Genomic DNA, 16,549 nt, shown 5'->3' on the forward strand with positions numbered 1-16,549 from the left:
GCTCCTGTATTTACACAGACCTAAGAGCTGTGAGAGTAGGTAGATAAGAGTCTAGGGTTTATAGTTCAGCTCTTACGAACTTATGAAATGACTTCTAAATGAGGCTTCTTAAGTGTCGCGGTATCCCACGGCCGTAGGGAGGAGAAGAGAGATCCAGCAGGCAGGAATTGTGCAGCAAGATTGATTTATTTAATTATTTTACAACTCTTTTATAGACTTTTTTCTTCATAGTCTAATTGGTCAAAGGATCAGCCACCCCTTGGGGTGATTGGCTAAAATCCATTGTCAAAATATTTTTCTACTATACTATAAACAAAGGTTTGCAAGGTCACAGGTGTTCATAGTATATAGTTTATATATTATCTACTAATATCTTCTGTGAGAGAGAAAAATATCTCACAGGACTGGAAAGAAGCAAGAAAAATTCTTGCTAGCAGCATATTTGTATCCACACTTAAGAACTAGAATGCACAGAATAAAAAAACATTAGGTATTGTATTACTGTGCCGCGATGATTCTCAGTTGGAAGTTTTTGATTATTCTAGTTTACTCTCGATATTAAATCAAATACTCCTGATCTGCAGCCTGTTTAGCATGAGTCATATCCACAAAGAGTGGCCATTTTTCAGATTTCTCAAATGGTGAACACAGCACTCATGAGTTAAGACCACTGACACCTTAGCTGCTGTGGCTGTAACCTTGCCCCGACATCATTCATTTGAGCTTCAGTCACATCCTCTCCTGCAGCACAGCAAGGCATTACTATCCTGGTCTCTGTTCAGATGGTGTGTGACTGCCACCACTCAGTGAGACTACAGATTTGCTAGGCAGGCAGCAGCTGCTGACCACCACCAAATATTAATGAAAGCAGTACTGAAGTAGCAGCAGCAAGCGGTCCTTGCCCTGGTGTGCTCTCCTGGCTCCTGGCTGCCTGCAGTGCAGTAATCAGAGCTTGATGAGCGTTCAGAAATGTGATTTCCATTATCTTTGCCTTACCTTTCTTGAAGCAGTTACACTTTTGGTCCCCCTAAAGTCATACAATAAAATTGACACAGCTCTATTATATGCTTTTTGCAAAAATGAATTCTGTAATTTTTCGTGTTTAAGTGCTCTTCACAGGTACTCCATGATACGCCTTCTAGTTCTGTGTTGCAGAATCATGTTTGTCTACTCACTTGTCATCAGCATTCATAATTGTGCACACTTCTCCAGTATATTGTTGCTCCTGAACTTACAATTGGCTTTGTCTTGTCTCTCCTTGCCTGGAAGGTGTCTCACACCTTTTGTCAGTTGTGGTGCCTATCCCACGATGTACTTTGGAGAGCCGCCGGCTGTGCTCCCAGTGAAGGTGTGCAGGGTACAGCGGGACGAGGATGAGGAGTGCCTGGGCTGCCTGGCCACTAGGTGTCTGTGTTGGTGTGTGCTGGACGGCTCCGCCAGCACTGACACCTGCACGGCTTGCAGTTCAAACATGAGTCTCTTTTTAAGCTTTGCTCAGCTCATCTCCTGACTCCACTGACTTTCTTGCAGGCCTCCTGCTTCTTGTTGGTGTCAGAAAGTTTTCATGTTGAGATTTTAGTGTCTTCAACAAATAAAGCCCCTTGGGTAATTTTTTTTCTGCCCGCTTATGTAGAAGTGTAAACTATGACCTCATTCCTTTAAAACATTACTTCTGGTTTTTGGAGCACATTTTGATTTCTAGTAACCTTTTTTGTTCTGCTTTTCTTTCCTGTACATTTTGCAATTTTTCTGATTTGTCTTTGTGTACATCTGTTCAAAACCACTGCTAGGATATTTTCACATAGTGTTGGATTCTTTTTACTTTTTATTTGTGTGTTCCTTCATGCTTTCTCTAACTTGATTCCTCTTGGCTTTTATAATATTCTTAAACCAAAGACTTCTGTAGTAGAAGCCCTTGACTCTTTCCACTCTCGTAACGAAGCTGATGTTCCAGTAGCTAGCCATGAAAGTTTTTCTAGGCTCTTTGAGCATCCCATCAGCCCATCTTAATGTCTTGCTGTCAGAGCTACCTTAAATTTGTAGTATTTAAGGTTTGATTGCACATGCTGCGTTCAGGAGCAACATTCAGCAGCCTGGACACTGGTGTCCAGCCAGTCCCCAGCTGCTACTTCATAGGGATACCAGTCTCCTGCAAGGGGTGTGTGTCATTGGGTGACCTTGTATAGAGGTGCTGGGGACCCTTCAGTACCTGCTGACCAACCCAAGAACTGTGTAGTGAAGCAGAGGCACTGTGTACAAACCAGAAGTTGGTATGATTTGGAACCAGCCTATTTTTTGCTAGAGTAGCTGCCAGAGGGAGAAAGAATAGTAAGCCAAGGCTGACTGATCAAAACTAGCAGCTCGGTTGGATGGATCAACTACAAAATTATTTTATATAAATGAAGTAGTGCAGAGGTGTCTGTTGATTCATCTCAGACAGATTCTCTGTTAAATGAAATGTTTAAGACCTTTTGCTGTACAATCTGTTGGTAGCACCTGCTCCACCTGCTACTTCCCTCTGCATTATGTCACTGGAACATGTAAAAGTTTGAAAATCGCACCAGATAAGTGGCTTTTAGACCATCTGGGTTATGTCAGCATAATTGTGCCTGCAGTTCAGCCATATTTGAAAAACAAAAAGTATAGGAATGTGTTTCTCATGAAAGCATGGGCTACTCATTGTGTGTATAGTGCACAGAACTCTAGATGTTGTACTGCTAAATTAGTGTATAAACTGTGGAATTTAACTTCCTCTTGCCCACAGGAGAATTAATGACAGTTGCTCGATGGATGAGGGAATTTATCGCACAGCATCCAGACTACAAGCAAGACAGTGTGATAACTGATGAAATTAATTACAGCCTTATGTGGAAATGCAACCAAATTGCACAAGGCCAGGCAGAGTGTCCTGAACTGTTGGGGGTAGGATTCAATAAGAAACAAAGTGGAAACAAAACTGATTCTTTGTAATGAATGAATGAATGCTTCTTAAATAATAAAAACTTTAAGCCTTTTAGCAAAGCACTAGCAAAGATACTGTGAATCTGGTACAGTTTCATGGTGTGAAGACCAAAACAGGGATACTGCACTATAAAATGGGCCAATCTGCCTAAATTCTCATTTAAGGCATCCTAAAATAGGCATATTCTTATTGTTAAGGTTTATACAATGTACATGTAAATAGTAAAATATTTTTATGATTAACATCAATGTATTTTAATAACATTGTAACTAAAGTTATTGTGAATTAGCTTGTAACTTTTTTATGCTTAATATAGAAAGAAAAATTGTCCTGAACAGCTTTGTAAATGTAATGGTACTTCTATATTATATGCATTCCAGTTACTGAATGTTTACTGTAATTTTTTTAACCTGGAATGTGCTAAGTAATTTACCTTATTGTGTAAGAAAAAAAAAGTCCTTCTGGATCTACCTGAATCACAGATACTTCTTCCTTCCATTTGGGTTTTGAAAGTATGTAAGAACAGACAAATATATGTGCATCCCAGTTGTTAATCTTACAGCAGTTTCTCAGTTGCCACAAGACCTGCATCCACTTGTAAACTGTAAAACTCAGAGGAACAGATCTGTCTTTATTCAGATAATGCAAGTCAGGCTGCCTGCAGATGCACAGTTATTTTCTTCACCTCTGAAATAAGCTGTATGCTGTCTCAGTTCAGAAATCTGCCAGATGATTTCACCAAAAAAGTAGTAATGGGAGATGTGTCAAAAGAGAGGAGGAAATGAGAGCTGGACATACAGCTCTCTTCACAAAGGAACCAGAGACAGCTGCTCTGGACTTCAGCCTGCTTGACTGCTCTTCTCCCACACTGCTGGTGTTCCCATAGTCGACAATGACTGCAGCACAAAACCAAACTTCTGTCCATTCTTCCTAAAGATGGAGTTTCTCATTTTATTAATTATAAGTATTTTTGTCAGCATGTTTTAATTCCTGTAGGCTAATTTATGTAGCTGGCTGGGGTTACCTACGTAGCTGTAGTTATGGACAGCTTAATCCCCTCTAGAAAACAGTTTCAAGAGAAATTTTGGAATGCACTAATCCTTTGAATTGGAAGCTGGTGCTGGGAGTGACTGTAAAGTGTTTAAATTCAGCCATTGCATCTGTAAATAAAGCAAACTTAAGGGGCCTTTTTGATTTAGCTTCATAACTGATTTCTAGAAGTGAATTGCATTAGGGGTAGAAGATGCAAAGCTTTAATGCAAGCATATATAAATACCTAAGATGTAATGATTCTTTTAAAAGAACTAATGGAGAAACTGCAGTGAGAGATGCACTAAGAAGAAGCTTTTATGTACTGAATTACACTTTGTTCTGTGTTCACAGGTGTGCTTTAGAGAATAAAAAGAATGCTCTTTTTCTGCAGTGGTGAATTTGTTTTAATTAAGGTGTAGGCATATGCCAATTTAGTTTCTGTAATAAGGAAATAAAAATAAAATTTGCAGTATGTGTTGGTCACTTCCATGACTTGAATCCGCACTTTCAGATTCAAAAAAGGAGGAGTTGCATACCTGGCAAGTACAACTCACCCAGACTCACTTTGTTCACAGTGGAGCTTTTCAGGACTCAGACAAATAGTCTGCCACTTCTACAGCATAGAAGTCCTTGCTATTGTCAAGGTAGCATCTCTCTGATTGCACAGCATGTGCTGCTGTGCTTTGAGGACCCCTAAAAATAGTTGGAATGCTTTTCTGCTGGTACTGCATCAATACATGTCCTTATTCCCTTTCAGTTGACATTGAATCACCCTTCTGGCAGACTGTGTGTCCTGTGAGAGAACATTTTGTCATGATGTCCTGAAAGTTGTGGCTGGAAGTTTCCCTCCTGACTTGTGTGCATGTTTCCAAAAGGGATGAGTGAGATCAAACAGAGCTGCTGCTGTTTTTTGAGACATGCATGGTTGTAGTGTCTAAGCATCTTACAGTCACTAGATGAAGAGTTGAAGTATGTGATCCAGTCTTTTTTTACAGTGTCGTGAGGGCTCTCACAGGGCAAACCAGAGTTGCTGCAGGGAGAGGGGGCAAGCTTTGCCGCTAGTTTTGAATACAACTTAGAACAGAGCCACCTTTCTCTGTGCCCACTCTGAGGTAGAGAAGCAAACCCTAGTCCAAGCCTCAAGTGCTGGCTGACTTTTTTGCAGAGAGCATGAGAAACTCCTTTGGGCTATGAATTCAGGACTTTTGGTCCTCCAATCATGAAGTGGTTTCATGGAAATAATGACCTTTCCAACAATCGTGAGCAAAGGGAGGGGAAGAAGCATCAGACACGTGAGGTGAACTGTGATTGATTCCTTGCCCAAAGACTTTAACTGTGCAGCAGTTGTGGCACTTTCAGTGATCATTGTGTTGGCCCCAGTTCATCCCAGTAACATGCTTCATGCCTTTCACTCAGTTTTCAGCTAGGAGATTCCATTGTGATCTCCAGAGGTCTTGATGCTATGAACTCTGATGCCAGTTTTCTCTTGAGTCAAGACTACTTATGTTCAAATGTCTTTGTTTCTGGATTATTATAGCTATGCTTTTATTATAGCATGCATCCTTCAAATGTCTCCTTTTGTGTGTGCACAGAGCTCTGCAAGCAGCTTGCCTTTCTGGGAGTGGTGCAAACCTGCTCCAGCCTGGCTTCCTCTCTCCACAGGGCCACAGGTCCTGCCAGGAGCCTGTGCTATTGTGGAATTCCCACGGGATCACAGCCTCCTTTGGACATCTGTCTGCTTTGCTGGGGGTTCTTCTAGGAGCTGCAGGTGGATCTCTGCATCCCCATGGTCTTTCATGGGCTGCAGGGGCACAGCTGCCTCACCATGCTCTGCACCACGGGCTGCAGGGGAATCTCTGCTCTAGCACCTGGAACACCTCCTCTCCTGTGACATGACACAAAGCGAAAACTAAAATCATGCTGACAGTGAGAAGGTAAAAAGTAAATTTTCCTTCACTTCCCAGTGAAGGAAATTAAGGTAATACCCAGAGCCACATTGTGCTCAAAAAAAGTGTTGGTGCATGATGGCTCCTCATTATTGACTTCTAAGAGTTTATGTTCTAGCCAGAAACATGCTAGTTTATAAAATATTTAAGCAACAACAATTTTTCTTACTCTGGAAAAAGCCCAAGCTCCTATTAAATGCAATTAGATCAAAAGTAAGCAGATTTTTATCTGATGGTACAGGATGATGGTACATATTTGGATGAAAGATCTTACAGAGTGCCTTACTATCTGTGCCTTGACTACAGCCAGTCGGTGTGGCAGTGAGGAGTTGCTTGCTGTGTGTTGCTCTGGCAGGTCATGTTCAGAAAAGGTGGCTGGGGGCAGGGAGGAGGAAAGAATGAAGGAGAGAAGCCTCTTACCATCCTGAGACGTTCCATTTTCTCCCTACTCTTTGATTTGTGCTGGGGAAGCATCTGTGCCAAGATGACCTCAAGTTCTCCAGCATTTTTCAGTTAGGTTTCTTCTTTCCCTTCAACCATTTTCTAGCTTGGACTATATTCCTTCCCGTCTGTTCCCATCCGTGCATGCACAGGCAGAGCTGGACATCTAATCCCTGCCAGCTTACTCACAACATGGGCATTCAGAGGCCAAGAACTTGGAGTGTTTTTCTTGGCACTGTAAGGGACTGAGACTCCTTGCCCAGAGACCGTCACACAGCTGCCTAATGAAAAACAGGAAAGCCTTCCAGCAAAAAAAATACCTCTCTGCTGAGGGGAAGCAAGGCTTGGCATCACCCACATTTCCTACCTTTCATCCCACTCTGCAGTGTTCCTGTGTGTTACTCATCCCACTGGCATCAGCTACAGACATCTGATTTTAAAGAGCAGTAGGACAGAGGATGGCATGGGATGTTAGTGGAGGCAGGCCAAGCTGCAAGCCAGATCTCCAGACCCCCCAGACTGTGGAGAGAAGGAGATGTGGCTGCTGTACTCTGTCTCAGACACAAGCTGGACCACTGAGCACAAACCGCTTCTGCCTGTGATTTCTCACCCCGGCAGGATGAACCAGAGCAATGCAATATAAACCCTGACGTGATCCCTGGGCTTCGGCAGTGTGACCATTGCCAGCAAAATGAAATAACCTTGGCACAGAGAGCAGAAAACCAGGCAGGGTCCTCACTGGGGTGTGATCAAGGCGCGGGAATGAGGTCGGACGAAGCTCATTGCTAAGCCCAGGGCCAGCCCTAGGTGTCCTCCTAAGGTAAGAGGCATTGCAGGGAGCTGGGAGAGGAAACAGCTGTTCTCGGCAGAGTAAAGGGGGAAAGGAGCCAGAGCCACAGCGGTATTCCAGGTCCAAATTCTCTGTGGATTTATGCCCAAGTTGCTGCTCATGGGTTTAGCCCATGAACTCCTCGCAGTGGGGTCACACAGCAGAGCAGCAGTGATTCCACTCTGTCCCTGCTGCATTCCCCCTGGAAAGGGCAAAGGGCAGCTGAAGCCAGTGGTGGGGCTGCCTGGGGACACCCCAGCTGGGAGCCCCCCAGGCAGATGTGCTCTGTAGGTGCCCTACAGGCAGGGCAGACCCCTCTATGTGTTTAAAGGGCAGTCCAGACCAGCCTGTCCCTTTCCAACTTTTGGTTTAGCCACACAATTGCTGGCAGCAAAACTGCCATGGTCCGAATTAAGACGTGTAACATCCCAGTGCTTCCGGACATGACACATCCTGAACAACCATGTGAGCCAAAGAGGTGAATTCCCCTTTTAAATGCAGTTTGCTCTTGCTCTTAAAATAATCTTTTCTAGACAACAAACTTCACTCCATGTTTTAAAAAAATATGTCCAGGCCTCCTCAGAGAATGGCACAAACCAACATATTTCAGATTTTTGTCTTTTTCCCTTTACTTCCAGTGCAGCCCAACTGGCACACATCCCACAGCTTCTTGTGGGGGAGGGATGCAGCCATTTCCAGAGAGGTATGTGAAAAGCAGAGCTCCAGAAGGGAGTGCCCACATGTGCCTGGAAATTCATTCTGACTTTCCACTTCCCACTCATCACAGCACATGTGGTGTCATCAGTGTCTGACCATTCCCACTCAGGCCACAGGGACTCAGAGAGGTGGCATGGTTAGGAAGGGAGAAGGTAGCCAGGCATCCTGCTTCAGTGTGACTCTGGCTTCCAGAAATGTGGCATGTTTGGCCCTGCCTTTAACTGATGAAGTGTGATGCTTGCCCTGAACCCCAACACAGTGCTAGGACAAAGCATTTCTCATCCTACCTCAGAAAATCAAAATCCACAGAACAGAAAGGAAGCTTAGAGGATTACAACTGTGCAACAAGAGTATCCAGGGAAAATCCCTGCAGGCTGCTATGTTTCTCACTGAGTGCCTTCAGTACTCATATGTTTGTACAAAGCTCTGCACTAGGTTTCAAGATACAGCACAGCAAGCTGCTCTCCAGGGGAGAGGAACACTTCCTCCAGGACCATGCTGTCCAGAGGGGATCATCTGCCAGGCACATCAGTTGTCAGGACATCAGCAAAATGGTTAACTGTTTCCAGCTCTGCTTTCATCCTGAAAGGGAGGGTTTATCCCCTTTTGTCCTGATGCAGCCAACAGAGTTTTGTAGTGTGTCAAAACTTTGGTGCCAAGCACGTTTGCTGTTGCAATGACATTCTACACCACCTCACAGCTGACATAGGGCAACCAAAGGCACAATGCGGGTCTAGAAGTGCCCACAGGATGATGTGGGGTGGGGAGTCTGATGCTCTAATTACAATTAAAATGTAAAGCATTTTATCATCAAACTGCACTGTCTTTACAATTTTTCCTCATCTGTGCCTAGAGTTCGAGAGAGATGACACAGTGACAGTCCTGCACACCCATTTCCTATCTTTTATTATCAACAAGTACAGAGTGTGTATAAACTTGGTCTGTCCTAGCTACTTCTTTGTAAACTTTTACTTGTGGAGCCCACTGGCTCAAAATCAGCCAGACTGGAGATTCTCCAATACCTATAATGAAAAAACACCTCTGGTTGTGTCCCGGGATGGCACGTGCCTCCAAGAGGACATTACAGACAGTGCCGAAATCACTGAACACTAGTGCTGTGTCTTCATGGCATACCTCCAGCTGGAGATCAGCAGCTATGACAGGCTCTACAACAGGAACTGGTGATTTAGCAGTTACTTTCATAAATTCTTTCAGTGGGGAAGGAAACACTGACATAATGCCAAGTTCCCAGTTTTGTAACTTCCCTGATGACTTCTGTGGAGATAGGAATGGGAAAAAATCTGAATCACATGCATCCAGCATATCCCAGCTTCTCTGTCCTAGTGTTGCCAGGAGCTCTGCCTGCTCCAAGAAGCAAAGCTAAACCTACTCAAGAGGAACTGCAAAGATGTTTTCCAGGGAAAAAGGCTACCTTCATCATTACTTCCCTCTCTGCCAGCCTTACCTTCTCCTTCAGGACCACACCCTTCCTGCCCCCTCCTCTTCCCAGGTAGCACATCCTCCGCCATGGTTGAATCTCCTGTCTGACTGACTGCTTCTTATGCTCCTGAGTAAGCTCTGCCTCCTGAATTTGCCCTGCCTGCCTGCCCCTCTGCAGCTCCATGTCAGCAGCTCCACATTCATAGGATGCAAAGTGGGAGGCTGTGCCTGCTTCCACAACCCAGGTGGTGGAAGAGACAAAAAACCTGGGAAGCTGAGCATGGGCATGAGCCACAAAATGGTCCTCTTAAAATGCCTCATTACTTAACATCATGAAGGAAGACTCTGCAAGGCTTAGGCAGCTTAGACTTGAGGACTGAGTGCACAAGCTACAAGCTTGTGTGGCTTTTTTGTCCATGGTTAACGAAAAAAAAGAAAGGAATAAGGAAAGGAGGGAGGTGCTAAGGAGTTCCAGTTTGTCCAAGATCAGTTTATCTGGCAGCTCAGATTTCAACGTGGGCAGAAGAAGGCAGGTCTGGCCTAGAGAGTGAGTTGTAAATTGTGTGCAAAGAGACAGGCAAAGGAAATTTTGCTTTTATTCAGAGACAGGAGAATAGACAGCTGAAACGGAGACCAGCAGGACACATAGGAGTGAGAAGCTGACAATGACCCACTAAAGGGTTAACCCACATAATAAAGTGAGGTGACAGTCTGGAGGCAACCTAAGAGTGGGCAGAACAGGAAAAAGTCAGAGAAGATGTAGATAGCAGGGAGAGTTTAGCAATGCCTGTGAAACCTGATGGTGCAAGCAAGATAAGTCTGGCATGTAATTTGGGATGGAAGGCCTTTTTGTGTTTGCAGAATTTTATCTTTAAAAAAAAAGTTAAAAAAAAAAAACTTCTCTAATTTTGAGCCACTCCTTCCATCAAGTGATCACCAAGGAATGCTTTCATATGCTTACCTCATTAGCTTTGGCACACAGAGAGGCAGGCAGGAACTTCTCTGTGTCTGGCGTCCGTGGAACTGGTTTTGGATATGCAGCTGACAACCCTTTTCTAGGCTAAGAAAGCCTAGCAACTCCTTCTTCCCAAGAAAAGCTGGGGGTTCCATCCTCCCTCTGCTTCTTTCTGTGTGGCAGATAGAAATCAAAAAAAGAATGAAGCATCACTGAGGTAAACCAGGAATGGCCTCAGTCAAAATGTCAGGACTTCGTGCTGAAGAAAGGGTGAGGTTAGGAAGCAGCTGGGTACAACATGACAAATGCTCACTGTGTTGATGGCTGTGAGCCACAGGACAGCAGGTGAAGCTTTACATTGCTTATGCCACTCATCCTAACATGAACTCAGGCTTTTGCAGACTTACAGCAATGTTTTGTCTAGATAGGAGTGATAAAAGTCCATTTATGGTGACCTTTTGTTACCAAGATGGGTTAAGGCATCAGACCCTTGCTCATTTATTGCCCTCTACATTGCGGGTCTGAGCTCCAGACTCCTCCCACATTTGACCTCCCAGCTTTCCCAGGCATCTCAGCACACACCTCTCCAGAGGGGAGCACCAAGAGACCTGTGTAGGTCCAGTCACTGACCAAATCAGAAATGCCCAAGTCCCAGAGGGACTCCATCTGGAATGAAAGCAACAGGCTATCCAGCAACTGCAATAGTGGTCACTTTCTGTTTTTCAAGAAGGGCTTGCTTAGCTTCAAAGTTTTTATGAGACCCTTGTGGTTAGGGCACTTCTCAGAAAGTGGAAGTTATATGGTGGTGCTTCTTGGGCATGTGTCACCTTCTCAGCCAATGCTCCAAAATCTCTGGCTTCTGGCCAGCCCATAATCTCCTCTAGGACTCCTGGGAAATGGGGTTTTCCCATTTGAGCTTGTTGTGTAATCAGTGATACCCACTTACTCCATGTAGCACTGTTGTGTGATGTGTTGAGGGCATCTTTCCTTTAAACATCCCGTGTAGGATGGGCAATTGTGGTGCCAAGAGGACACACTTCTGTCCCAACAGCTTCTGAGGCAGCTCAAACCCCCTCACAGGCTGCTAACCGCTTTTTCAGCTGGAACATAGTGGGCTTCTGATCCTCGATAACTCCAGCTCCAAAATCCTAATGGTCGATCTTAGGTTTCTCCTGAGGTCCTTTGCCAGAGGATCCAGGTGAGACCCTGCTCTCCAGCTGCAGTGTAGTGTATATTCTGCATGGCTGGTCCTGTCCAAACAGGCCCAAGAGCTACTGCATGAGCTATTTCCTGTCTGATCTGCTCAAAGGCCCGTTGTTGCTCAGGGCCCCACTCAAAGTGGTTCTTCTTCCAGGTCACTCGATAGAGGGGGCTCACAAGCTGACTATAACTTGGAATATGCATTCTCCAAAACCTCAAAGGCCAGAAAAGCTTGTGTTTCTTTCTTGTTATCTGGTCGACACAGTTAATTCCAGGTGACCTGGACACCCCTCCAAGTGAAAGCAAATTGTGGCCTGCACTCTGCCGCCAGAGGGATTGAGAAAAATGCATCAGCGATATCAACTGTGGCACCATTTGGCTGCTTTGAGTCCACCTCACACTGAAGTTCCAACATGTCTGTTATGGCAGTGCTCAGAGGCAGCATGACTTCATTCAGGCCACGATAGACTTCTGTCAGCATCCATTCCCCATTAGATTTTCGCACCGGCCATATTGGGCTGTTAAAGGGTGACCAGGTCCTGCTGATCACTCCTTGGCTCTCCAGTCGATGAATTAGTTCATGGATGGGAGTTACAGAGTCTTGGTTGGTTGCCTTTGACTCTAGCTCATACTGAAGTTCCAACACATCTGATAGGGCAGCAGTCAGAGGCAGCATGACTTCATTCAGGCCATGAGAATCTACTGTTCATCACCCGGCCTGCACTTGGGGCTTCCCTTCCCTCTGACAAGCGCAGGAGAGGACTGATCTCTTGGGCTGCCCCTGATAGCTGGAGTGTGGGCTCACAGGAATGAGGAAATACCCAGAGTTTCTTCTACATTTCAGAGCCAGGAGGACGCCATCTCTATGGTTGGTGTATCTGTTCGTGGGTAACACAGTGCTACCAAGCTGCTGGAATATAATGCAGGGGTGCCTTGAATCACCTTCCTCCACATGGCCAGTGTGCAAGGGGCATCCTCAGAATCTTTAGGGACCCTGTCACTTTCTAGATCACTATAGACAATTTCCAGCACCAATAATTCTCTCAGGTACTGGATACCTTCATCTGCAGTGGTCCACTTCCCTGGGGAGTTCACAAGATCTTCCTTAAATGGATATCTTGCCCTCATGCTTGAGAGAAGCCATCTCCAGAGGCTGCAAATTGCTCCTTCTTTTCCAATTCCTCTTTCAGTTTCCTGGGATCTTAGCAAGGGATCCCAGCTGTTAGGCTTCATGACCTTCTAACTGCTGACTATCGGCACCACAACCCCAGCATTGAAGCAGCCAGGCAGAAATCTGCTCACCTGGCTGGTGGCTGTAATCTTCTCTCAAGTCTTGAAGTTCTGATGAGATCTGTAACCAGTAATTCTGGTTTCCTGTTTGATTTGCCTCACTCCATTTGATTTCTTTGTTGAAGGAACCTGGCACTTGATCTAACCCCTTCTTTCCTATTGTTACTTCCCCTTCTCCTCCTAGTGCTGCTTCTTCTGCTTCTTCTTCCTCCCTTACTAAATGGTGGTATGGGCCTGTAACTCACCTTGTCCATTTTTTGTTTTCGCTACTGGAGCAATTACTGCAGTTGCCGTAGTTTGAGTCCCTGTCTCAGCCATAGTGTCCTCAAATGCAGTTTGGATTCCTGCCTCAACTAAAGTCCTCTGAGAGTACAGTGCAGTAGTTCAATAGGCACACGCCAGGCTCCAGTACAGAGCAAGAAGCTGCTGGTTTTCACTGGGGTGGGCAAGGCACCCTTCTATCAGCTGACAGGTCAGTTTGTCAAAGTTTATTACCTGTTCAGGTGTAAAGTCCTAGGTAATGGGAGGTGATAACCGCCCTTAAAACCTGCCCAAATCCTTCCATGAACCCTGCCACCCAGGAACTGGATGCCTCAGGGCAGATTTCAATAGCGACTCACCTAAAGATTGTTTTCTCTTACACCAGGATGATGCCAGATTCCACAAACTCCATAGCACAGCAATGGTATTAGTTAGTATTATTAACAGTATTAGCTAATGTTATTAACAGTATTAAGCAGTTTGCATAAGGATGAGCAAAGACCATGAGAGGCTGCATTATAAAAGCATTCATATCAATCTCAGGCAGGGGGAAGGAGGTGTATTCCCTCATCCACAGAAGATAGCTCACCCCCACAACAAGGCCATCAGTGTAAGGGCAAAGCACAGAGCCATTGTTTGTGTTAGCATGTTACCAAAAGCAAAATAAAGAGATAAGCAGTACAGCTGACAAACTCAATGTCCTGCACAGGAGCTTGCTACTTGATAACTACTATTTACTATAGCATGCAATAAATAACTTTATTAATGCCTTTATCTTGCCCCACATTTGGTCACCAAAAAAGGACTGTAGTGGGTCGACCTTGGCTGGGTGCTCAGTGGTCACCAACCCACTCTACGACGCCCCTCCCCAGCCAGACAGGGGAGAGAAAATAAGATGGAAAACAACTTGTCAGTTGAGATAAGGCAGTTTACTAAAGCAAAAAAAAAAAAAGAAAGAAAAAAAAGAAAAGTGAAAGTTTGCACGTGCAAAAGCAAAGGGAAAAGTCAGTCTCTACTTCCAATCAGCAAGCAATATTCAGACACTTCCTGGGCTTCAGCACACGCAGCTCCCGAAGGCCAACACTGTAGAATAACACATGCCCCACCCTGTTCCTCCTCCCGCCCTCCCTTAGCTTTTATATCTGAGCTGACATCACATGGTATGGAATATCCCTTTGGTTAATTTGGGTCAGCTGGCCTCATTGCATCCCCTCCCAGGATCTTGCCCACTCCCAGCCCCTTGATGGGGGGAGGAATGTTACTGGGACAGTGCTGCTCAGCAGTAGCCAAAACACTGGTGTGTTATCAACACCTTTCCAGCTACCAATGCAAAGCACAGCGTGGTGAGGGCTGCTAAGGACAAGTGAACTCTATCTCAGTCAGACCCAATAGAGATGTGCTGCTGCCTCTGAGGGTTTACATACACACAATCTCCAGACAGAGTGCCTAAATCAATTCCTTAACATAGTTTTTAAAGAGTCTCTGGTGGAGAGAGGAAAGGATGGAAATTCTCCATCCTTTTTATCAGACTTTGCTACCACAGAGAACAAACCAGTTCATGCTTGTAAACCTCTGTATAATACACATTGTGCCATATGAGTGTTCTTCCTACCTAATCTCAAAACACATAAAACAGAGCAACAGATGGGCAAGGCCAAAGGGGAATTCTCAGAAAAGTAGAAGGTCTTTGCTAATGAGGCAGACAAAGTAAGTTAGAAATTGTTCTCCTGGAAAATAGGTTTCTGGGAGATAAACATGATTGAATCATCTAAGTAAATTGTGGAACCAATCATTGCAAGATGAGGCAAAAATATAAAAGGGTTTTCCAAGTGATCAGCCAAATTAATGGAAAAGATGTGGCTAGTACTTAGAGAGTGGCATCATCGTCATTGTCATTATTATTATTGTTATTATCTGGCTTAATAGTCAGTGTTCTGATTACCATTGCCTCGGTGCCATCTCTGTCCAAAGAAATCCACAAACGACTGGATGGTGGAATGGGGTAAATAAGTCAGGGAAGGATCATTTTGTACCATCTATTCCTTGTGTTCTCTCCCTGAGCATCCACATCTGCCAGGGAAACAACACCGGCTTTCTGGTCTGACTGAGTTATGTTCTTACAAAATTCAATGTTAATTGGGAAGCAGGCATAGTAGAAAGGACAGACTTCAGCCTATCAGGCAGGCATTGGGAGCTGGATCGGAATTCAAGCAGTCACTAGTAGAGTAGAGTAGAGAATGGGCTACTTAAAAGTGGTTCCCTAGCAGGTAAACTCCCAGTTGCCAGCATGCACATGCCCTACACCACTGGGAGCCTTGTCCATGCCTAGGGGCTCCTCCTGTGGGATGGCTGTTAGTGGCTGAACATGCAAGGGAATTAAAGTCTTCAGCTTTCTGGGTGAGCCTCCAAACACAGCAGCATTGCACAGGAGACAACTAGACCAGCTGCAGCCATGTTACTGTGTTCCTTGACAGCAGGGTGAAGCCTGCCCAGCCCTCCCAGCAGTCACACAGAACAGGCAGATGCCTCTCCTGAGATGAGTCAGGCCTCTCACAGGGCTACCTCTCTAACAGTCTTGGCTATGCAGGACGTAAAGAAAGCCCCAGTGTTTCCTACTGACTTTGCTATGCAGCAGCATTGTCAACTGTTCTGCTCCATGCTCCTGTTCTAGGTGAACTCAGTGATTCACATTGTCTCCCTAACTACTTAAGTAATGTTGCTCTTTCCTCTGGTTGCTCTTTCTCATGCCCCAACTACTTTCCCAAGGATGTGTTATAACCTGATTAATGGGTGCAGGCCACATCTTGGTCAACAGTGTTCTAACAGCCTGTTAATATTCACTAGACACTTTGATGGAATTACTTGTTACTTGGAATCATGGAATGGATACCTAGCCCTACCCATTAGGGAGAAAATATTTGGGGCTCAGATACAGTCCAAGAAAACATATGACCATGATGTCACATGGTCTGGAATATCCCTTTGGTCAGTTTAGGTCACCTGTCCCAGCTGTGTCTCCTTCCAGCTTCCCATCCACCCCCAGCCTCCTCACCAGCATGGCAATGTGAAAAGCAGAAAAGGCCTTGGCTCTGTGTAAGCCCTGCTCTGCAATAACAAAAACATCTCTATATTATCAACCAAGTGCTCAGCACAAATCCAGAACACAGCCCCACACCAGCCACTGTGAAGAAAATTAACGTAGCCAAGGCCAGCACACGGATACAAGTTAAGTGGGCAGGTGAGTCAGCCCCCTTGACTATTTCATTTACTAGTACAGCTATAGCTTGTGTGCCTCCCACCAACTTCCACTGGCAAAAACAGGTTACATCTATAAATTAGACATAATGACATCTTCACTTTCATGTACCCAAATATTTTTTTGGTTTTGTCACCTGACTCTCTACAGAACCAGAGGAATGTTATGCCTTTGTGGGTACATCCAGCAGTACTTGACGGCACATCACGTACTATACAGG

The 16,549-nt window shown here is 44.9% G+C and overlaps 1 protein-coding gene across 2 annotated transcripts in view; it reads left to right on the top strand.

Annotated features, from left to right (window-relative positions):
* Positions 1-4,477, top strand: part of GCLC (glutamate-cysteine ligase catalytic subunit) — a 37,137-nt gene extending 32,660 nt beyond the window's left edge. For both annotated transcript variants that reach the window (XM_039569356.1, XM_039569357.1), the window contains exon 16: positions 2,765-4,477. In XM_039569356.1, coding sequence (XP_039425290.1) covers positions 2,765-2,970 — 206 coding nt within the window. In that variant the 3' untranslated portion in view covers positions 2,971-4,477. The remainder of the gene's footprint in view (positions 1-2,764) is intronic.
* The last annotated feature ends 12,072 nt before the right edge of the window (positions 4,478-16,549 follow it).

This window comes from Corvus cornix, chromosome 3 (assembly GCF_000738735.6).
Source record: "Corvus cornix cornix isolate S_Up_H32 chromosome 3, ASM73873v5, whole genome shotgun sequence".
In the NCBI taxonomy this organism is placed as follows: Eukaryota; Metazoa; Chordata; class Aves; order Passeriformes; family Corvidae; genus Corvus; species Corvus cornix.